We start from the raw sequence: 23054 nt of genomic DNA on the forward strand, positions 1-23054 counted from the left end.
AACTCCAAACTTTACTTCCCACCCGTGCAGCGATACTCGTTCGATCTGCAAAAAAAAAAATAAAAAACAGAGATACGGACTCCAATCGCATCGCTCCATGCGCTTTATCAGCAGCACACTAAGCGCTCTGGCTTCGACTAAGAGCTGCCGATAATCGTATCTGCAGCCAGGAGGGGGTTCAGTTTTCGGGCTATCACTTATTTAGCACAAAAACAGCACCGGTACAGGCATTCCCCCTTTTCGGACGGGTGGGATTAGCAGTTGGATGGATATGGACTTTGAGCAAATCTTCTTCTTTTTACACAGATCGTGTGTTTGTTGAATGTTGGCAAGGCAATCTGTTGCCTTCTGACTAATCTCTATTTCGTCTATTTATGATGTTGCAGGCATGAGCTGACGGATAAGACATCGTACAGAACCTGGAAGTGATTGATGCTCGGGGTCTGGAGAAAACATATCCGTAAAATCAGATTCTTGAACATTCGCTTCCGTGCTGGTTGCCGTTCTAACCCAGCAAGAAAGTTATCAAAAACGCACTACATTTAGCTTGATATTAAACCATAAATCTATCACCCAGTGGTAAATTACAGTGAGATTCGTTTAATTACGATATCGATCTTCGATTGCCAGGTATCGTGTGCTTGTTCGGGTAACTCGTTATCACCACGTATTTTGATTGATTAGTTTCGATCCTACTTACACCGTGCTGAAAATGGGCACGATACCAAAGCAAATAATGCACACTCATGTCGTACGTAATGCTAGCTTTCAAGTACGATCGTTATCAACAGTAGATTAAACAGCAGGCAATAGATCGTATTGAGATGAACTTTTACTTGCACGCGGAATAGTTCACTAGGGGAAGCGATTATCTTTTACCCCCTGTTCCCGATAATGTTTGTATCACGTGTGCTTTCACTCGCTCTGTCATCTACTGGACGGTCAATTAGAAAAGTGGATGACCCTAAGGAATGATTAGTGTGGGACGTTGGACAGTGGGGACAGAGCTAGCTGAACTTAGCATTGGTACAATTGCATGCATTACCTGGTCTAATTTGTGGATATTTTTGGTTGTAATAAAATACTTAAGGCATAATTTGGCAAATTGATAATTTATCAGATTACTCAGATTTCGAAATAGAATCAACGAATTATTTGAATGCTCAACTGCATCCATCGATAGAAAAGCTTAGATTGCTTGCACTACTGGCTTCTAGAGGGCGCTGCCAAGCATGCGTTCGTTGGTACGGTGGCAGTATTGTTTGTGAAACTACTGTGTATTATTATCAAAATAGCGCCACAAAAAGGTGGTTTATGTCATTTACACAGTTCTGTAAGCCATATTTAATCTAAATTGTTGTTTCTAAGCATTAACTAAGGCTCCTGAATAGAAAAAAGCTACCGCGCAAGCTGTGTGGGGAGAATTCTAGGAATAGGGTTGAAGCCGTTACGTACGCAGCCAACTCAACCTCTACCTTAGTTTTAGGCCGCGCTCTAGCAGCTATCGAACAAGTCAGGAGAATCGAACAAACGTATAGAGCTACATGGAGGTGCAGGCATTTAGAAAAAAACAGGACAGACATCGTTTTGAACCTGACTCAAATTATATGCAATACACAATTTGTGTACAATTATGAGATGGTTCAAAAACTATTTTTAAAACAAAGGTTTGGTACAACAAGCTTCATAGACCGATGCCTAAGCTACTGTGCTGAGTGGTAGGGGAAGCAGCTCGGTATCGTGGAGATGATCATTCGCTTCGCGACCGGCAAGAGAACGACACGTCGATCGTGCTGAAGTGTGGTGTTGGTGAACTGTTTGTGTACAATTCATAGTTTTAGTTCAAAACATCTGTTGTTTTATTGTGTTGCAACACAACACAAAGCAGGGTAAAAATAAAGTACCAGTTTTTTTCACGTGCAGTTTAAATGTGTGCCAGGAATTGCTTTGGCGCGATTCAATAATACATTGGTACCTTAAACGATTCCTCTAGGGAGTGACTCATTCGTGTAGTACCATGTTAAATTTACACTAAACGTTGTACGCTTTAAACTCGAAAAGTGTTACAAAAAACAAGCAACACAGTTGTGAAGCAGTTGTCTTGCTACAAAGATCGAGAACCCATATTCAAAACAACGCCGCAGTTCGCTGTTCGAGTGCGACGCATTATATGGCCGCGTGTCACAGTTTCGTTCATAACGAGTTCCAAACAACGGTGACAGAGTGGGAAAAGAAGGAAAAAACACCAAAAAAAAAACAAAAAAATAAACGATACCATAGTGAGCCAGAGTGGTTTGGTGGGCTTTGCCGTGTATTCGTGTGGACGACGACAACCTGTTGGCGCTGTTGGGGTTTTGTTTGTTGTCATCTTCGCAGCGCAAACCCCCCCACCCGTGATGATCGTTGCGTGATCGTGATCTCTACACACAAATACACGCGAGACACGAGACGGCGGAAAAAAAGGGAAACCACCCTATCACGGGAATAGTGTGTTGAAGTTAATTTCCGAGCAGGTTATCGGTGTGTGGATTCGATCGCTGCAATATGGGGTGAAATTTCATCGTTATCAAAGTGTGTGTGTGTGGATCAGATTCGATTTCACTGCCGCAAGATCGCTATCCGTCCCTTTATGGCCCTGACGTGAATGCCCAGACGTTGGTAGACATTCTATTTCCGGTGTTCCAAAAGTTCAGCTTCAATTTATCGCACCACTCCCGCTTGAAGCCGCTGTTTTGCCCATATCTGGAGCGTATACGCGCGAGCGATAGCAGGCAGTTGTGCGCGATGAGCGCAGACAACGCTTGTACGGGGGAATATCTTAAAATAACACAACCACGCGATTCCGACGCGCTTCTAATGGGGGGGGGGGGGGGGGGGGGGGGGGTTAGTGCTCGTCTCTAGCACACCCCGAGACACACACACACGCACAAGTGATCGTGGATCTATTTAAGTGGGTAGGTTTTGGTGTTTAGTGGTGGCGACGGCGGACGCAGTTGGCGAATTCCATCCATTTCGGCAAACCGGGCAAGTTGGCAGCGGATGTGTCTGGCCCGGTTTGTTCCACTCTGAGTGTGTATGTGTGTGTGTGTGTGTGTGTGTGTGTGTGTGTGTGTGTGTGTGTGTGTTTGGACCTACTTCTGTGTAACAGAGGCTGTGTCCGGTTGGCTGAGCGGGTGGGCTGGTTGGTAGTGTCGATGATACGTGACGTGCATTCTCGTGATGCGGCGACTACGTCTTAGCACGCGCAGCCCCAGCGTCATTTGTGTGGTGCACGTTTATGTGTCCCCCCTGGGGGGATTGTGTGCTTTCTATTTAGGGATTCACTTGTATGGTAATGGACCCCCGAACCTTCCTTTCCCCCCCATTTCCCTCCATGTGGGCAGTGTGCAATTGTGACAGAAACATTCCCTTGCGCTCAGGTCATCATCCTACGAAAACCGGGCTGCTTGTAACGTAACGTTGTGTATTAAAATTAAGATGTATTCTTGCAAAACATCCCTTGCTTCTAACACGAACATCTTCCCATTACGGAGTGCCACATATTGCAAGCAAAGTTGTGCAGCCACTCCTCCTTCCCCCCTGGTCGTCCTCTCCAAAGGGTGAGATATTACCACCGAGTGTACCGATTATTAGTGTTTGTGAGCAAAATGCTCCAAACGCCTCCCCCCCCCAAAAGGCTGCCGGATAACGTGCAGAGCGCAAAACGCAGGAGTACTCTCACTCTCTGCCCGTGCGTGCGTTCGCTCACAGAGATTCTCCCCACGCGTCCGTTATCACACGACGGCGAGGCGCGCAATACAACACACACAGTCTGGCGTGTTGAACCGTCGCGTACGGTTTTCTGCGGCGTGCGTGCATAGTAATAAACCCTTTTCCCGAGTGTTTCTGGTGCCTCTTGTGCAAAGTGGCGAGAATTTACAAAGTGTGTACAAACACAAGCGAACGAAGTGGAAACAAGAAAACAGTACAAAACATCCCATCAATCAGTCCAGCAAGAATCAGCCCCAGGAGCTCAGGACTGGACGCATTGGACGCGGTGAACCAAAGCTGAAGGGGTTGGTAGTGGGTAAGAATGTTTGATAATAGAGGTCCCGAGCAAGGCATCGGGCGGAATAGACGTACGTCCGTGCTTATCAGTGTGCTATCGGGGGTGCCCACACATCACCGCCACCACCACCAGCGGCGTAACAGTGCAGCTGACCGTTTGCATTGGTGCGCTGCACCCGCGGTAAAACGTCACATTTCCGGGAGGCTGATGTCGGGGTCTTCAACGTCAACATCCCAAAAGACACGCGTAGAAAGTGATAACATCTCGTGCACCAATGCTGTGAAAAGGGTTAATGAATGCAGTCCCTTGTTGCGATTGTGTGATCGAGTGCCTGTGTTTGGAAGAAACAGTGGAGAAAGCTTCTTCCGGTGGCCGTAAGCCGGAAGCAAACCATCTGACCGTGTTCGTGCAACGAATTTGACAGTGTGAAATGTGATTTTGTGACTTGGGAGTTTGTTGTTGAATCCGTTGGTTTCCTTCTTCGTTTGGAGGCCTTCACCTTCTAATGATCCTCTTCCCCTTCTTTCCTTTTCAGTGTGAGTGTTGTGTGTGTGTTTTTAAGTGCGTGAGTACGAAGTGATATGATTACAGTGCAACGTGGCTGCCGTCCACTGCTCGGACCAACGGAAACGTACGCCAGCTTTGTGCCGTATCGGGCCATCGCGGCCATCACAGTGCAATTGTAAATGAGCACACAGCAACCACCACGTCGATGACATTTCCAGTTACGATTGACATTTTTCAACGTGATTAAAAGCCTTCCTGCCCCTTCCACCCGGGCCCCTAATTGTTCTCCAGTGCGACCTGCTATCGCGGTGGCTCTCGCGCAAGCACACGATAAGATACGCGAATACGGTACGCAGGCCGTACGCTTGGGGAAGGTTTTTGCTGTTTGTTTGTCTGTCCGGTGTGGTTGGTTAGTGATTTTGTTCTGCAACTTTAAAATAACCTGCCAGCGAACGATAAAGCTCTATCCCACACAGAGCAGTGACGAGGGGCTTTTGGAAGGGCCTAGCGAAGGGACCTGGAAGACTGCAGCTTGAGCAACAGGTGAGTTTTAGCTAATATAAACATGTAACGAAAGGTTTGATGCCCCTTTTTCTACCGTTAACCGGGGACACACATCACTGCGCACCAGCGGTCCCTAATTGATAAAGACACGGGCACTGACACCCATGCCAACAAATAGCACAACGCGTTTATCGTACCAGACATTCCGACGTTCTGAATGCCATGGAAATCGTCCATGGTGCACTCCTGTAAAGCCCAAAGCCTTCTTCTAGACGTTCCGTTCCGGGGTTTCTGGTTCGTGACACCTGTGGCAATTCTAACGATTCGTCAATGCACTTCAATTAATTGGAATCGTTAGAAGTCGGTTACGTTGAAAACAACACAATCTCGGTACAACGCATCATACGCCTCGGTACATCTCTTTGTCTTTGTTACCCTGAGCAACCCCTGCTGTTGGTATGGTGGTAAGCTGGCAAGCAAGGCAAGGGAAATTCTATTGGGAATCCAATTCGTAGTCTTTTAGATCCCCAATTCCAAGGAAAACTCGTTCAATATCACTGGCCGGATGCTGTGCAGTACTTGTGTTCTGAAGAAAAATACGGTTCCACACTTCAAAGGTGCAAAGTATGCTATCGACTACCTTTTTCCCACAACGAAACACCTTTCGTGCAACGCCATTTTTTCAACAGAATGGAAAGTGCGGAAATGCGAGTGACTGGATCAACATTTTGTTCGGATTTAAATTACCGCTCACCCGGGGAAATGAGTTATTGGGCACCTCTCTGCGCATATTTACGCGTAATTCATTTATTATTTAAATTGATTTTTCCCCATATTCCTGGACCGCCGCAACAAACGTTTTATTTGCCATTTGCTGTGGTATTTACTAACAAAACGGTCTCATCAAAGGCATGTTTTTGGTTCCATTTTGATAGAGCAAGCACGGTTTTTTGCTCGTTTTCATTCAGAAAGTATAATGATGATTTACTGCATCCACTCTCGGTACCTTACCCGGGGGTGCTTATGGACCCCGATATAAACAGTTTAAATGATCTCTCCTGTTTTCTGGTCTGCTCTCACATTGTGATGGATTTATAAAGTGCAGAAATGTGAAAAAAAGGAAACAAAATGGAAATATACCTTCCCGTGCGCGGTTGTTGTTATTAATGTGTATCCATTTTCGGGAGTGGTTCGCGTGCGATGATCCGTACCAGGTCTAGCTCCCATTTGGATGGTGAAGGTCACCAAGAATGGAAGACTGGAAGAGGATGGAACTGCGCTAGAACCACTGCTCAGGTATGCAAAATCACGGTTTGTTTACCAAAGCAGGCCCCCTCCCCCCAAAATCGATCGCTTCCATTGAGAACTGTGTTTGGAGTGTGGGGCTACCAAAATGAAATAAAAAATAATAATAATTCACACAACAACCTCTCACGCTTTCGCACACGAGCGCGTTTGAACGAACAATTGACAATGAATCGAAAAACGATTTGGTGACGGTGCCCGAACACACCCGATGGGTGGTGTGCTATTGAATTTTGAAGCATATACAATCATCCCCATCTACGCTCCGTCTGCCTCGAAGATGGTGTACAATTGAATAAGCCGTGTGAAATAAAAACACAAAAGTACATAAAAGAATCCAAAGCAAGACGATGAGCCATTGTTTGGAGGCCCGTCCCGGGGGAAAAAAAACATTTCGGAAGTTTGCTATACGGTTGTTCGTCACTCGTTTGGGGCATCTTTCAATGATTTTGCCTCTAATGCAAGCACTAATGCCACATACTACAGCTATCCATTGGTTCCTTTCTTGTGTGTGTGCAATGGGGTTTTGCTAATTGATTCTTCTAGTCAGTTTATCGGGCATTTCCGGCAGCGGCAGGAACGCCGGAAGTGAGATCATTCATACACTGCAACACTCCAGAATGTGGGCTTTTGCTTTCGCCCCAAAGGAATTGGAAAGTCCAAACCATTGGAATTAAGGCAGTGGGTTTTGAAGTTCTAAGCCAGTGCAACAGTGATGGAGCGGGTCTGTTACGCATACGGAACGCAGCGTGCGACGACCTAGTGGATGAATGAAGAAGCTCTACGCTATCACGATACCACGCACACAACCTGTAGCCAGCATTCGAGCATGCTTTTCCAATGTTGGATCATGTTGCGCTTGATGCGTTCCGGTGAATGCCGGCCAGTGACTCATCCGCCCCGTGACCGTGACCAATCTTAAGCGCGTGCGTTTTAAAACACCTTCTGCGCTCTCCCAACAGCCGCCACAGCGGTGTCGGTAGGGGTGTTTGATTTCTGACGCATCGCAAACTCTCAGCCCCATGCGCTGTGTCGGTTTGGGGCGGCTGAGTAATACCTTGCGTACGTGTGCGTCTGATAAATTGAAATTGTACCACGAAACGGGTACTGCTTGGCTGGGGGTGTAATACTGAATCGAGGATTCCACCACGCGCTTAAGTAAACACATCGGTAGTTGGTACACTGCCGGTGTTTGTGTGTGTGTCGATAGCTAGCGAACGACTAGTGATTATGTTTACTTAGCTATATCGATGGTTGAATCTTGTTTGGTGAAGTTCGTGATTTACGTTCTGCTGATGGTATCCTAATGAAGAAAATGGCAAGAGCACAACACAGTGAGTGGTAATCTGGTTTGCTCTGATATCCAACTCTTACATTCTTCTAAGTATACCATCAACAGGTGACTGCCGGAATCAAAATGGTATTTATATTGGAGTATACCAAACGAAAGAGAATTGCATACCATAAATCTTAAATCTTAGTATTTAAATTCAGAAAATGTGGCAAATAGTTAAGGAGTAGTATACTTTTTTTTATACTTAAGCTATATACTTTTGTATGTATTTCGGGAGATATCTACAAGAAACAATGTTTCCTTTTCACTCGATTACTAAACGGGGACTAATGGATTGTTCGGCTGAAGTAATTTTGCCACTGTTTCATTTTAATACTTATTCTTAATATATCATAGAAATTCTGACCGATATTTTAATTATCGTTGCATCTTTGTGATATCTGTTGAATGAAGGCCATCCAAAGAAAAGCGACTAGATATGCAGCAAGACTCTTACCATGGCGGCAGGGCGATGTGTTACCGTCATACCATTCCCGGTGTCTGCTTTTAGGGATTCAGCCGTTGAACAAGCGCCGTGAGATAGCTAAATGCCTTTTTATATCCTATATCCTAAATGCCAGTCTGATCCTATGTCAGCTATATGTCGAACTTTCATTAATAACTACGATTTATTTGATTTCAACATACCACAGAAAGTTTTTAGAGATAGACTCAGGACACAACTTACGTAGTAATCAAAATTTCAAAATACATTTTCTATTCTTGTGCACCAGTTCTCCCCCATCGATTTATGTACCTTACATAGTCTATAAGCACTAATTAAAGTACATTCATGTAGGATCTTTAAGATCCCGATGGATTAATGAATAAACAAATTAAACATATTAAACATATCTGTTATTGTCTCGAGAAAGTGTGTCAACATATTTAGACGAAGTAAAACAGAAAAGATTGTCCTGTCTGTCTGCACTCAAGTTAAGTCCTCTAGACATAGCGCATGTTATTATGATCCCTTAGGTTTAATGATTTAATGACAGGTTGACTTCTAAGCTTCCATGCTCTTGTAACTTGTTACTCTTGTCAACCTGCATAAGGATGTTGATAAAAGCAGTAGCTCAGCTTCAAAATTCCCTTTCCTTTTTTTTGGTTTGAGGCTTTAAATCTCCCTTGAAACTCGTGTATTTACAATCCCCATGAATGCTTCAACCACCTGTCCAAAAGCACAAACGATGCATTATGATGTGTTTAGTTTAAGCTTACCTTCCACCCCGTCGCTCGTCGTAAAGTGAAGTTCATGCAACTATCAAAACAGCATCTTTAAACTTTTACCAGGACCTTCAAAAACATTGCCGAATCAAATATTGAAAAACTCTCCCCTTCAAACAACATCTCATTTTACAAACCGAATTTTACAATGCAAAGGCAAATGCGCAAAAGTACAGCTTCATGCTTCAAAATTGGAGGAAAAGTTTTACTGCCCCAGCAGCAGCATGTTGGAGCGCCGGCAGTGGGTGGTAGTGCCAGATAATTGGATCTCATCTAAAAACATGCTACAGGTCATGTAAACACAGCACAGTACATCGCACCCCGCGTCCCCCCCCCCCCCCCCTTTGCACTGCCAGCACATATGTAAGCTCAATTTTCGTCGCTACTTTTCCAATTCGGCCGTATTGTTTACGGTATGTTATGCTTTTCCTGGTAAAATATTCATGCTCAGGCAGCACCATGGATTGTGCTGACCTTGACACCCGGGGTCCGTTTGGCAGTTTTATGCTGCTTGCTAGTCGCCGAGATTGGTAGTCAGCTTCATTATGTATTTCTACCCCCGTGTTTGCCTCTTACAGATGGGATACGGTCATGGCGTTTGTACAAATTTAATAAACCCATGCCCATAAAACCACCAACGCGTGGTGATGATACTTCCTTCCGGTTCCTTCCACACACTTTCGCTTTTGCACACCTCCTCGCTCCATTCTGTGCACCACTGACTCGATTATCGCTTTGCGCGCACCTTACGCTGTGGTGTCGTTCGTGCGTACCGGCGAATTTTGCCGGCGTCCGCGCTCAATTGCTTCTCAAAGTTCAATAGTACCGCCGTTAAGATGGACCACTGTGTTCGGGCTATGCTGGTAATCATCCCCCAAATAGACTTCCAACCAGCTGGGGAATGTTAAGTTGTGCGTGGTCATCCGCACTGGGCGGGAGTGTAGGGTTGCTCCCGGGCATCGTCTCAATTTACATCCATTAATCTTTGCTCCCGAAGACAACCCGACATGGAAGGGGCGAAAAGGACGTGGCCATTTGTATTGGATTTTCGGTGCTCTTTTGCCTGCCTCGGTTTCGAATGCATTCGTCTTCCGTAGCGTAGTGTCGGGGCTCTGGCGAGTTTGATGTGCGTGTGATGTGGTGTGGTAGTGTGGTGAGGTTGATAAAATTAATTTACCTCAATTAACAACGCTGCCACTAACACGCTGCGAAACAGAGAGAGAGAGAGAGATAAAGACAAAGTATGTGTCTGCGTGTAAGAAAGTTGTTTGAAGCGAGAAGTTGCACTGGTGAAGATGATGTTAGCTCGTTTCGTGTCAACGTTGGTAGCGGATGCAAATAAAAAACGCCTGTGACAGTTAAACAGAGGGGAACCGTCCACCGAACCGACGGACGTCATCTGTGGTGGAAGATGGTAGTAGGCATCTGGTGCACCGCTTTTCTTGTTCAAACTACCTTCCATCACCAGGTGGAACAGAAACCAACTGCAACACAACGGGGCAGCATATAGCAAGCTGCTTAGAACTGGCAAGCTTTACGCAAATAGCGCGTAAATATTGTTGTCGCGCAAGGTGCAAATTGTGTCTCGGTGGCAGCGAACGAGGGCGGCATTGGCACAGGGATTGGTTATCGTGATGTTACTAGTGTAAGTATGTGACGATGTGTACTGATAAGACGTAGGACGACACTTTGCCGCGATGGTGTGAAGGCGTGCTCAAGTGCGAAGCTCAGAACGAGGGCCTGGGGCCAGTAAGGGGAATCGAAGGTTTAAAAATAAAACGTTTTATGTGATGTTATGTTTAGTTTGGTATGAATTAGGATACATTATCTACAATATATCCTATTTCACCAAAACTTCTATTGCTTTGCTAAATAAAGAATATTAGTGTTTTCCTCCTTCACGCAAGGAAAAATAGCCACCATTTCGTGTGCCATTTCGCCACAATCCCCGAGACGAGCCTTCGCCAATGACGCGGCTAATTGGGAATTTACGTCCCACAAGGGATATTCTTACACAAGGGCCGTATCGGGGCGTTCGCTGAATAATTAAACCCGCCACCTGGAGCCTTCCTCTCGGGGCCGGGGAGCAGTTCTGCACCTGAGATGAGTAATAACCGTGTAACCGTACATGTGTGTGTGTGTTAGAGACACTAACTAGCACGTACTATGGATGATATAGAAAAGGTTCAGTGTGGGCTGATAGAAAAGATAAAGCTCATGGGAAATGGTTGGGAAAAGTGAAAAGGTAAAATTCAGCAAAATATTTCTAATTAAATTTCAAGTTCATTGTTACTAAAAGTGCACCTTTTGTGGTAATTCTTTATTATCAAATATTTAAACATTGGTGAAATATATGTATGTATCCTTATGTATGTTTGTTCTTTGCTAGAGGATGTTTCCCAAGCAATCCCAAAGTTCCTCGATCCTACCGAGCTATCTCTGCATCTAACAAACCCAGAAATTGTTTTTTTTTCATATATATTTTCTTACAATCCTATTCCTCTCACTTGCAGCACTTTCGAGGCAGGATGATAAATATTGCATACGCCTTGTTGACTAGACCGTAAGGAATGTGTTCCCCTGGGTGTGCATGAACCAGCCTCCAGCCTCAGGTTCTGGAAGGTTAGCTGGTGCTGTGCCGATACGTTATGGGAGAGATTCTTTTTGAGCTGTTGAACAGCAGCAAACAAGGAGGAAAATACAACAACAACAACAACTCTAGCCTGATGCTTGATATGAAAATTCTTCCACCACACGTTGCGGAATGATGTTTTGCTATCGACCAGCACACACACACACACACATGGTGATTCGCGGGAAAGCGTACTATAGTTCCGGCTTCTCCAGACGAACGAACGAATGAAGCACCCTTAATCTCATGGTCGTAATATGGAGCAAACAAGTCGCGGAACCTCAATGCCCATTGCCAGATGTATATTGCTGTTTCACAGCTAACATCACATTGCAATGGTGTGTGTGTGTGTGTGTTTGTTCCTCTTTTATTTGACACCATCTTCTGGTAGATTTAAAATTGAGAAATTTAAAACTGTACCGAGTTGCGATGTAAAATGCCCTTCATTGCCAGCTGGATCGTGTTAGATCGCTTGTTTCTTCGGTCACATTGCCGAATGGTGCCTGTATAGCTTCCAGCAAGGAATGAATTGCCCGCAACAGCAGCAAACAGAGCAAACGTATTTAAACATACAATTTCAATAATTTTGCTGAATAAAAACACCATTCCATTTTGATAATGCTGAAGGCGTGCCGATGCTAAATTCATGCAAACTACAAACCGCCATACAATTTAATTACGACGACAACTACTACTCCGTACCAAGCCTTTGGATGTGTCAGGGAAAACTCCTGCAAAAGCTTACCATCAGCTTACCACCGAACCGTTGTGGACAAAGGGGGGGGAGTAAGGGTTAAATCCTTGCGGGATTGGTTCAACCCATTTTGCCCATAAGCTATTTAATTACGAAAGTTGAAAAGGTGTGTTCGACCGGAACCTGGTACTGGGAAATTCTGTGCAGAATTTTTAGCTTAGCTCCGATTGAAATTATGCAATGGGAAAACATTTAAGCAGCAACTGTTAATCGAAATCTGGAAAATACGTCCAAACAGTGTTTGTACAGCATTTCCCTCACGAAGCGTTCGTGAGGAAAGCGTTAGCGCCATTCCATTCCATCTCGCATCGGCCCACTAATGAGCGTTTTCGGTGGGATTTACTTGCAGCCGCTCGGCATTCGTTAGAAAATGCATTCAACTGTCCCAAAAACTTTCTCATCGTTTTTCGCTTTCTTTAATTTAACTTCCAGTTTTCTTCCAATTTGTCACGCCATTTTGCGTCCTGTGTGCAGTACCGTTTGGTTGGATGAAACGATCCCAGCTCTGCCCCGGTACGGCTCATTTCCTTCGATTGCCATTTTGCTACCGTTTTGGCATTGGCATTGGCACTTTCCTCTCTCTCTCTCTCTCTCTCTCTCTCTGATCTACTAATGGTGGGTTTTTCCTCTTCCTCTCCCTGGTGGGGTGCTGAGCAGCGATTAGCACCTTTTGTGTACCAGCTTGTGTAAACAAAATCATCGCCACCCGGCCGATACGATCATTTCCACCGAAGAGTTACGCGCTGTTGCTCACCCAACATGCTGCTGCTGCTGCTAGTACTGCTCGAAGCGAAAATCCTCTTCAAGATCACACTTTGTTGCCCTCGGCACAACACAAACCCTGCTGTTGTTCGCCCTGAACGCCGCGTCATATCCGGGTAACACAAATGCACATGTGTGGGGGTCGGTGCTGCATTTGGCAGGGAAATGAAAACTTTCTCACTGGCACGTTAAACTGCGATCGGCAAATAACGCCATAAACGATGGCGGGAGGAGGGTGCTGTTGGGGTTTGTTTTTCTAGCTCCTCTCACGTGGGTTTGGAAAGGCCTCTTACGGAAGTGTATCTCGGCCGGTGCTGGGCTAGAAACAGCTACCGTTAGCACGCGTGCCGTCGGTTAAGCTAGAAGGTTAAGCTTAAAAGCTTAATGTGTTATTTCATTTCTCCTTTCCAGACGGGCAGAATCAGAGGACAGACAGCGTCGCCCAGCGGCGATACCCAGACGATATTAGTTGAGTTAATAGTGCCACACAGCTATGACGATCACTGGTACGAGTAATGGTAGTGGCGGCGGCGGTGGAATGCGGCCCCTGAAGGTAACGACGGTCGGTGACGGCATGGTCGGGAAGACCTGCATGCTCATCACCTACACGCAGAACGAGTTCCCGAGCGAGTACGTCCCGACCGTGTTCGACAATCACGCGTGCAACATTGTGGTGGACGGGGCCGATTACGCGCTAACGCTGTGGGACACGGCCGGCCAGGAAGATTACGAACGGTTGCGACCGCTCAGCTATCCAAACGTAAGTTAGCCGGCTAAAGCGGGGCCCTCCCAAGCGGGTTTGGGTTTGTCCCTAAAACCTTCCCTTTTAACCATGCTTTCTTGCTTCGTCCGGCGCACTATTTTCCAGACCGACTGTTTCCTCATCTGCTACTCCATATCGAACCGCACATCTTTCGATAACGTGCTGTCCAAGTGGTACCCGGAGATAAGACATTTTGCACCCTCCGTACCGATCGTGCTTGTCGGTAAGTGTCTGTGTGTGTTTGTGTGGTTGATGTCGTAGTGTGTTTGTGTGTACCTTTTACTCACTTTGTGCTATTTCTATTTCTTCCTCAATCGGTGCCCACATCGTGACCTGCGTTTGGTGATAACGCCCGCGTTCGCTGTCTGCGGTTACCTTCAAACAACACCTGGACTGAACCCACCACCATCCGCCAGGCACCAAGAGCGATCTGCGTGTGCCCGGGTCGGAGAAGTTTGTCACCACGGCCGAGGGCAAGAAGCTAAAGCACAAAATCAAAGCCTACGCGCTGGTGGAATGTTCCGCGAAGCGGAAGCTCAACCTTGCCGAGGTGTTTGACGAGGCGGTGCGCGCTGTCGAGAAGAAACCACACGCCGGACCGCGGATGTGTACGATACTATAGCTTTGGCGTGTAGAAAAGCTGCAAACGCTTCAGCGGAAAACAGTCTACTCTAGGCACGACACAACCCAGGGATGACGGGGGAAGGTCTTTTTAGAGGTTGTAGATTGATGGATTGTGTAAACCTGGGACTCACGATGCGCACTACTACTACTACTACTACTACGAAGGGAACTCGTTCGAACTTTAGACGACTATTTAGGGCTAATTAAATTGTAGCTGTGCCGCCACACGGGAAATTCCTGCAACAGTATTGGAATGTAGTAAATTTTAGTACGAAATTTTTGTGGGGCTGATGTATTGTGGTGATGAGATTCTGATCAACGGTTCAAGGATGCAGACCGGTTTGCCATAAACACACGATCGAAAGTATCGAAATGAGGAGAAATTCGCAACGCAAAAGTTAGATGTGCTGTTAGATAGATTACTTCCCTTTCTACACTGTCCAAAAAGTGTGGCCAAAAGAAGACTTCCCTGATAATGCAGTCAATAGCGATGTTCTAACTGGAGAGGTGAAGATTGATAAACACCTGAAGCGATAGTGGGCTGGGGCTACTAAAGAAGGGGCATGTTGGCGCGTAGATAGCACAGGAACAAGAATTGTTAAAAGAGTATTTATAGTGATAGAGAAGGCGAAGGAAAGATTGGTACGCGTGTTGAAAGCGGAAATGGAAAACTGAAAGGGTGTAAGCAAACGACGGTAGGGTAGCGGCATTTGCCACGAACTGCTCCTGCACTCCTGTACTGTGTGCTTGTTTTATATATACTTGTTAAATAAACTAGTCATTTTAAGCCTATTAGAGGGATACTGGAATGTGGAATTTTGTAGCGTGTTTCAGTGCGCTTTTGTATGTACAACAACGGTAAGTTTAAATTGAAGCTGTTTTTGTAACGTATTTTTTAAATCCCATGAGCACATTCCACTGTGTGCGCAAATTGCTGTGAGAAACCTTACAACAGTACAACCCAGAACGCTACAAATGTCGCGCGACAACGGCAAACGTCAACAAATGTGCCGCGCAAATTCCGTTCCAGATCGCGCTGTTGCAAACAAACTCAAGTCGTGTGTACATTATTCTCATTTTTTGTCTTAATTTTGTTAAACCTCGTGTTTCCTGGTTCATTCTTACAACACAAAGATGCAAGCATTCCTGAAAACTGGTCGCACAACGGGCGAGAGCTCGGCAGCCGGCCCCGGCGGCGATAGCGGCACAACAACAGCAACCAAGCGACCAAAGCACAGCGTACCATGGGTTGAAAAATAGTAAGCATACAGTGTTGTCCTTCCCATCGGTTTGCTGTCTCAACTGTGCCCGTTTGCCTCCTTTTAGCCGGCCGAAAAGCGTCGACGATGTGGTGGAACAAGCGGAAGTGGTTGCCGTGTTACGCGAAAGCCTTTCCACCACCGATCTGCCGAATCTGCTGCTGTACGGACCACCCGGCACCGGTAAAACCAGCACAATCCTGGCGGCGGCGAGACAGCTGTTCGGCGACATGTTTAAGGAGCGCATTCTCGAGCTGAATGCGTCAGACGACCGTGGCATTGCGGTCATTCGCAACAAGGTGAAAACGTTCGCCCAGCTGACGGCGAGCGGTACGCGGACGGACGGTAAGCCCTGTCCACCGTTCAAAATCGTCATCCTGGATGAGGCCGACGCGATGACGCACGCAGCGCAGGCCGCCCTGCGCCGCACGATGGAGAAGGAAACGAAAACGACACGGTTCTGTCTGGTGTGCAACTACGTGTCGCGCATTATCGAACCGATCACATCGCGCTGTACCAAGTTTCGCTTCAAACCGCTGGGGGAGGAGAAGATCATCGAGCGGCTGCGTTACATCTGCGACCAGGAGGGCGTTACTGTGGACGATGGCGTTTACAAGGACATTGTGGACATTTCCGGTGGCGATTTGCGGCGAGCGATTACCACGCTGCAATCTTGCCACCGGCTGAAAGGTGCCCAGGCGCGCATCGAAAGGCAGGACATACTGGAGATGTCCGGCGTGGTGCCGGAACGCTATCTGGAGGAATTTATCTCGGTGTGCAAAAGCTCCAACTACAGCAAGCTGGAGGAGTACGTCCAAAACCTTTCGTATGATGCGTACAGCGTGGGCCAGCTATTTGAACAGCTAACGGAGTACATCGTGTACAATGACGGTCTTACGGAAAAGCAAAAGGCAGTGATCTGTGACAAGCTTGGTGTAAGTATGGAGACTGTAACGAGTGAATGGACCGGTGTTAGTAAAACTTTATTACTCTCTCTCTCTTGCAGGAATGTTGCTTCCGATTACATGGCGGAGGGTCGGAATATATTCAAATCATGGATTTAGGGTGCGTTACCATTCAGGCCCTCAAAGATCAGTGAACCACGGCCGCGTCAATAAACAATCAATGCTCTTTTGTACCTCACGTTGCATCCTGCATTTTCTTTCCCATCATTTAGGTGTCGCGGTCGATTTTTTGTCCATAAATGTTTTCTATAGGTGTATTTGCTACATTACTCCACTACTTCAAAGTCATCCTCCTCCCGCTTACGCTTGTTGCCTCCGTTGGCTGCCTCGCCGAACTGATCGTCCGTTTCCATCTTAATCTCTACCGCTCCCGCTGCACCGGCGTTGCCCGCTGCCGCCGCTCCATTGCTGCCCATGGCCGTGACTGACGTCTTGACCGGTTTGGCTGCCGCAGCCGCAGGTGTCGTCTTCGGGGCCGTACTAAACTTGAACACCGGTTTCGGAATGCTAACCACCTGCGTTTTCGGTGTCGACTGCACGGATGGGCGCTTGACGCCACCGTCCGCACCGCCGGCCGCTCCCTTAGCCGACTTGAGCGACGACCGTCCTTCCAGGGCGGATTTGCTCATGCGCTTCGGTTGCTGTGCCGCACGCAGCTTGTAGTTGCACGCCGAAAGGCAGTAACGGTCCGGTGGCAGGCGTAATCCACAGTGCGTCTTTATCAGCGGCAGCGGTGTGGCGTTGCGGACGCGGGAAATCTCCAGCAGTACGTCACGGGGCGGCGGCCGCGTAAACGCTTTGTCGAGAATCATTTGCGTGGCCAGCTTCACATCGTCCAGCTCGATCACCTTCTTGCGCGCATGGTTGGCGTATATTTTGGCGTCGTCCAGAATGCACGTTACGTATCCTACACCAAAGGAAAACAAAGTGCAAAACAGAGTTAGTTTCCCCATTATTTACAATGGTAAGGCATGCAGAAACGAAACGGATTGCACGTACGGTAGGTAAATTCCAGGAGCTGGTTAATGACCCGCGGCTCGTAGTCGGTCGCACCAAGCTCCTTCAAGATCGACATCACCACCTGAGCATCTTTCGGGATGTGCTTCACCTGGTTAACTATCTTCACCTTCTCCCCCTTCTCTCGATCGGTACTTTGAAGCTGAATGGATGAAAAACAAAACGAACGAAAAATATCGTCATTATATCAAATAAAACACTAAATAATTGTAACAAACAATTCTACTCACATCCATTGCGGCACCAATTCCCGAAAAATGTATGAAAACAATCAACAACACAATTGCTCGAACTGTCAAGCTGAACAATACATGACAAGATACATGTAAGTAAGGTGTGCCAATATGGTAATCGTGGGAATTGAAATATTTCAGGCAGCCTTATTTGAATGTTCCGTTAAATGGGGGTTTTCATTTCCATTTCATGTTTTTGTTTAAAAATTCAAACACACTTCTCAAATTTTGTACCAAGATGTAAATAAATAAACGGGGAGAGTTAAAGAAAAATATACAACGAATGCAAGGACACAAACAGTCATTATAAAATATAATTTTTACATTTTTCAAGAAAAATAAAACGTGAAAAATACTACAACTTATGAAAATGTTTTAGAACATTACGCTGATATGGTACGCGCGTAACCGTTGCAATAATTGAGACTCTACAGCAAAACTGATGTGCATGCAGACAGGTATCGAATGGCGGTAAAAAAAAATTAACGAAAGGGACGAAACAAATAATCGGCTACCAACTCCTAAGCGCATTATCATGCCTTCAGAACTCGCGAGACAATCTTCTTTCTGCTTAATCCCTGAATGAGGAAGCATCAGTGTGTAATCGATCCTTTCTTGGCGGAAAGTTTACGAACCCTATAAAATCTGCAACAGGTTGTTGACACCGTGCTGTTTACCTAGACCGGCTGTTTACCTGTCGCAGGCTAAGAACACAGCAAGACGATGCCATTAGAAGCTAAACACAGGAGGTGAATTTCTTCGGAGCAGCTGCGACCCTTGCCCCTTGATGAAATGTATTGCCACTTGGACAAATACGTTTGGAAGACATCACGAGAGAGAGAGAGATAGAGAGAGCGCGCGAGCCTATGAGCTAAACGCGACACACCCAGAGGAACAGGTCGTGATAATAAATGAGAAAGAGAGGAAAAAAAGCTAAAAACCGGTCGAGCAAAAGCGAAGATCCACGAGATTATAGCCACAAGACAACAACAAAAAATCCTCACCCGAACTCTATTTATTTCATTTTGTCGCGACGCGCAGCATCATTCCGAACGGTGCGATCGAAACGGATCGGTCGCAGTGTGACAACGGAGCGGATTCAGGGTTCAGGATTCGACCTCCAAAGAACCACACCGCGTGTACTATCAGTATAAGAGAATATACCCCCCACAGTGTGAGATCAGAGTGTTGTGTGCGTTTGGTTCCTTAAAAAGTAGCCAGAAAATGGCAAAAGTGGCCCGTGTGGCTCTGCTCCTTCTGGCCGGCCTAGTGGCATTGGCCAGCGGGCAGGTGGACGAGGTGCTCAAATGGCAGAGGGTTGAGTACGACGTGCCGGCGGAAGTGTTGCAGCGGGAAAACGGCTACATACCGATCGGCAACATCCCGATGGGTGCGGTCCACCATAAGAACCGTGTGTTTGTGGCCGTGGCGCGCCGTCGCTGGGGCATCCCGTCCACGCTAAATGTGGTCGACCTTTCGCCACCCTTCCCCAACACGAACGTTATCCTGAAGCCCTATCCTAACTTTGCGCTTAACGAGCTGCGGGTAAGTGTGGGGGCTGTGACGAAAATGTGATGACACTTGATCGAATGATCGCCAACCTTCTCGCTTCCTTTTCAATGCTTGCAGGCGGATCTGCAACCGGACGCTAACCGCATCGTTACGGTTTACCGGCCACGTGTCGATCGCTGCGATCGGCTGTGGTTTGTCGACACGGGCATGATGGAAATCCCCGGTAAGTTTGAAATCGTTTACAGCGCGCTCGAGTGATGGGGAAATTTGTCCCAATTTACATCGCACGGTCAGGGCCGTTATCAAGTTGTTTAGGTTCAGCAAGCTGAACCCCCACTCCCCAAAGGTCACAATAATCAACGCACCGACTCGTAGTGGGCAACGTAGTACTGCTGCTTCTGCTGCTACCGCCGGGACGCTATAACAGCCCGACCTGCTGCAGTGCGGTTTGGTGTTTTTTTTCGTCTTCTTAAGCCTCCATGTTTACACGATTCGTAAAGATTGGCTTTCTTGTGGGGGAGCCTTTTCCGGCCCCGAAAAAAACGGACGTTATTTCCCCGCAGAACATACGCGCGCACAGAGAACGGCCCTGGTGCGTGTGCGATTGGTGGTGGTTTATGCGGAGGAAACCGGTTACACGCTTTATCACTTCGGTGGACCGGTTTCCGAATCCCGGGGAACGGGTTCAAAATGTGAGCAGAGAGATACAGAGAGCAGCTGGGGTTTGTCCCGCGGTGGTGTCTCATTCGACGGAAAACAAACAAAATCTGGTCAAGGTGTTTTTGCGAGAATTTTTTTTTTCACTTATTACCAGGCCTTAAATGTAGTAGAGGATGTCCTCGAGATGTGATAGCTTTATTTTGTGAAGAGATGACACATTTCCTTTAAGCCGCTTTGTCGTGTCTGGGAGACTGGCTTTTAGCGTAGATTATTAAGTTCTTTGCATAATTAATAAGGGGGATGAGGAAGATAGCATTAAATGCAGAGAGTAGAGAGTCAATGCTAGAACCGCCAGGCAATTAATCATGCTTAGCGAATTCTTGAATACAGCTCGCCATCCAGCAACTCTAATCAATAATCCTCTTTTGCTCCGGGCAGGCAACTTCACCGTCGTCCAACGGCCCTCGGTCTGGTCCATCGATCTGAACACGAACGAGCCCATCCATCGCTTCGAAATTCCCAAGGAAGCGGTCGAAACGGGCTACGGCCTCACGTCGATCACGCTCGACGTCGACCCGTCCGACTGTGAGAAGGTGTTCGTCTACATCTCCGACCTGCAGACGTACCGCATGGTCGTGTACGATTATGCGAACCGCCGCGCCTGGCGCTTCCTGCACAACTACTTCTTCCTGAACCCGCTCGAGGGTGACTATCTGATCCAGGGCATCAACTTTGCCTGGGACGACGGAATCTTCTCGATCGCGCTGGGCAATCCGGACCCGGTCACCAAGTTCCGCACCGCCTACTTCCACGCACTGTCCAGCAACTCGGAGTTTACCGTGTCGACGCGCGTCCTGCGCAACGAAACCGCTTCCCAGCGATCCTGGCACGGTACCGACTTCCAGCTGCTCGGCTACCGGGGCAGCAAGTCCCAGTCAAGCATACACGCGTTCGATCCGGAAACGGGCGTCATCTTCTTCGCACTGATCCAGCAGAATGCGATCCTCTGCTGGGACTCGAACAAACCGTTCGCCCCACAAAACATGGCGATCGTGTACAAGAACGATCGGGACATTGTCTACCCGAACGATCTGTCGGTATGTTGGAGGCACCGCGTGGGCTATAAGAGAGCTAAAACATAACATTTATTACTTTTCCCTTCGCGTTTTTGCAGATCGACCAGAATGGTTACGTGTGGTTCATGACCAACTCGATTATCAAGCTGCTGTACACGCAGCTCAACCTGGACGAGTTTAACTTCTTCGTGTGGCGCGCCAACATCAAGCAGATCATCAAGGGTACCGTTTGCGATCCGGCCTCACCGCCGAATGTTAACTCGGCCCAGCGATTCGGAGACGAGAACAACAACGATCGTGTGACGTTCTTCGAGTTCAAGGATAAGTACGGACCCGGCGGTGGCCCGTACGGTGGCTGGGGGCACGGCAACGGCCCAAACCGCCCCGGTCGTCGACCGTAAAACGGCCGTACGCTCGACAGTGACACACCGGCAGGAGGATGTGGTGCTGGTCACACACTACGAATAAGAGATCAAATCAATAAAAACCGCGTCAATGTTTTGTTTAACCGCAACTATTCGCAGCTACAAAAAAAACCACCCCATGTGCCCGTTTTCAATCGTGTGTAAGGTGCGCTTGGGAGTGGAGGGGATGGTGTAAATTAGAGATGCGCGTGGTGTTCCGAACCTGCCAGGTGCCGGGTCGGTTCCAGCGTGCAAGCAATGCGGACCGCGTTTCTTCAGCTCAATGCAAGTAGGTTTGTTGCCTGATGCTTTCAGCGTTCTTTGCGATCCTATCAGAACCGGTTGCTCTATTAGTGCTCTTTTCGATTTGGTCTGAGGCGCTGGATGCTTTACTCTATTTCACTCGATGGGCCAGTTTGTTGTACACAAAGCATCAAGGATCAACCTGAACCGACTTCGTTCTTTTCGATTCGGTATGAAACGCCAGGCATTCCCTTCTTTTTTGCTTCTTTCTAGTTTGGATTCATATACACGTTTTATACATATACGTAAAGTTCTCTTTATTGACGTGAATTCTCTTGATGTTGTACATCGACTGACTTTGCTTCCCAAATTCCCCTCTCTATATAATACCATGCTTTCAGGGCTGTAGAACCCATTTTTCAATTCACATATATAGGCTTGTTTGATAGAGGAGATGCTTTCTATCACATACAAGAGCCATGAGGGCAGAAAACGACTACAATATTGGATGGAATGAGAAGTTAATTGCCTAAATTTAAGAATTAAAAGTGTTTAACAAAATGAATGAAATACTGCTTTATGCAAACAGCTAGCACGCAGCTACGCATATATGTCTTGTGTATATTATCGACATGCATCCTATTAATTTGGGTGCCTTTTTTCTGGCAGGATCCTGGCAATGGATGAAATGCTCTGTGTTGGACCTGTATGTTCAATTAAACAATCGGACTTATGCCTGTGGTCTTCAGTGCTGTGTGGTGCATGGCGTGCTTAGACATCCGCAATATTTCTTAGACCATGCTTTATCCTCTTGCGCTATTCTTATGGACAAAATATATCGAATTTTAAATTACACTCGTGCTCTATTATTTTTCATGATTTTTAGTTCCGCATTGGGGTTAATGATTGCAATCTACGTGATTGCAACCAGCTGCTGTTAGTTGCTTGCAAAACTGTCAGAATCGTTAAAACTAGTAATTTCGCTATGATCTCGGCTAGTATGGAACCACTGCTAATGTTGAAAGATTATTTAAAGTAAACATATTCTTCTGATCAATCCACTGCACACGTATTTTGTCTATATACGATACATAATTGTGTGGTTATTTTAAATTGAGGACATAAAACAACATACAAATCCCATTTTTAATGTGATCCTCTGTAAAGTATAACAGTATGCTTGAACCTGTGTTCCGTGATCAGTTCTTTTTACCCCAGTTTCGTTT

General features: G+C 46.8%; 4 protein-coding genes across 6 annotated transcripts; 3 read left to right on the forward strand and 1 right to left on the reverse strand.

The window, feature by feature from the left end:
- The first annotated feature begins 1748 nt into the window (after nucleotides 1–1748).
- LOC1273768 (ras-like GTP-binding protein RhoL) lies at nucleotides 1749–15251 on the forward strand. Of its 3 annotated transcripts, none has more exons than XM_003436346.2 (5): nucleotides 1749–1889; nucleotides 4584–5098; nucleotides 13484–13832; nucleotides 13941–14058; nucleotides 14252–15251. In XM_003436346.2, exons 3-5 carry the CDS (start codon nucleotides 13566–13568, stop codon nucleotides 14455–14457), a joined length of 591 nt encoding a protein of 196 aa, XP_003436394.2. In that variant the 5' UTR covers nucleotides 1749–1889; nucleotides 4584–5098; nucleotides 13484–13565; the 3' UTR covers nucleotides 14458–15251. The 3 variants fall into 3 exon arrangements, with proteins under 3 accessions (XP_003436394.2, XP_003436392.2, XP_061503833.1); XM_003436344.2 differs by having other exon boundaries at nucleotides 1751–1900; XM_061647849.1 differs by lacking the exon at nucleotides 1749–1889 and adding an exon at nucleotides 3725–4066.
- A 200-nt stretch (nucleotides 15252–15451) lies between these two features.
- LOC1273769 (replication factor C subunit 4) lies at nucleotides 15452–16861 on the forward strand. The gene is made up of 3 exons (XM_312782.6): nucleotides 15452–15718; nucleotides 15786–16653; nucleotides 16725–16861. Exons 1-3 carry the CDS (start codon nucleotides 15594–15596, stop codon nucleotides 16815–16817), a joined length of 1086 nt encoding a protein of 361 aa, XP_312782.4. The 5' UTR covers nucleotides 15452–15593; the 3' UTR covers nucleotides 16818–16861.
- On the reverse strand, nucleotides 16655–18026 carry LOC1273770 (transcription initiation factor TFIID subunit 9). Its single transcript, XM_312783.6, has 3 exons — nucleotides 17931–18026; nucleotides 17683–17842; nucleotides 16655–17590 (listed from the first exon to the last, which is right to left on the reverse strand). The coding sequence occupies exons 1-3, from the start codon at nucleotides 17934–17936 to the stop codon at nucleotides 16950–16952; spliced, it is 807 nt and encodes a 268-aa protein (XP_312783.6). The 5' UTR covers nucleotides 17937–18026; the 3' UTR covers nucleotides 16655–16949.
- A 600-nt stretch (nucleotides 18027–18626) lies between these two features.
- Nucleotides 18627–22683, forward strand: LOC1273771 (L-dopachrome tautomerase yellow-f2). The gene is made up of 4 exons (XM_312784.5): nucleotides 18627–19478; nucleotides 19563–19668; nucleotides 20544–21202; nucleotides 21280–22683. Exons 1-4 carry the CDS (start codon nucleotides 19158–19160, stop codon nucleotides 21580–21582), a joined length of 1389 nt encoding a protein of 462 aa, XP_312784.3. The 5' UTR covers nucleotides 18627–19157; the 3' UTR covers nucleotides 21583–22683.
- The last annotated feature ends 371 nt before the right edge of the window (nucleotides 22684–23054 follow it).

Source organism: Anopheles gambiae, chromosome 2, assembly GCF_943734735.2.
Source record: "Anopheles gambiae chromosome 2, idAnoGambNW_F1_1, whole genome shotgun sequence".
Taxonomy (NCBI): Eukaryota; Metazoa; Arthropoda; class Insecta; order Diptera; family Culicidae; genus Anopheles; species Anopheles gambiae.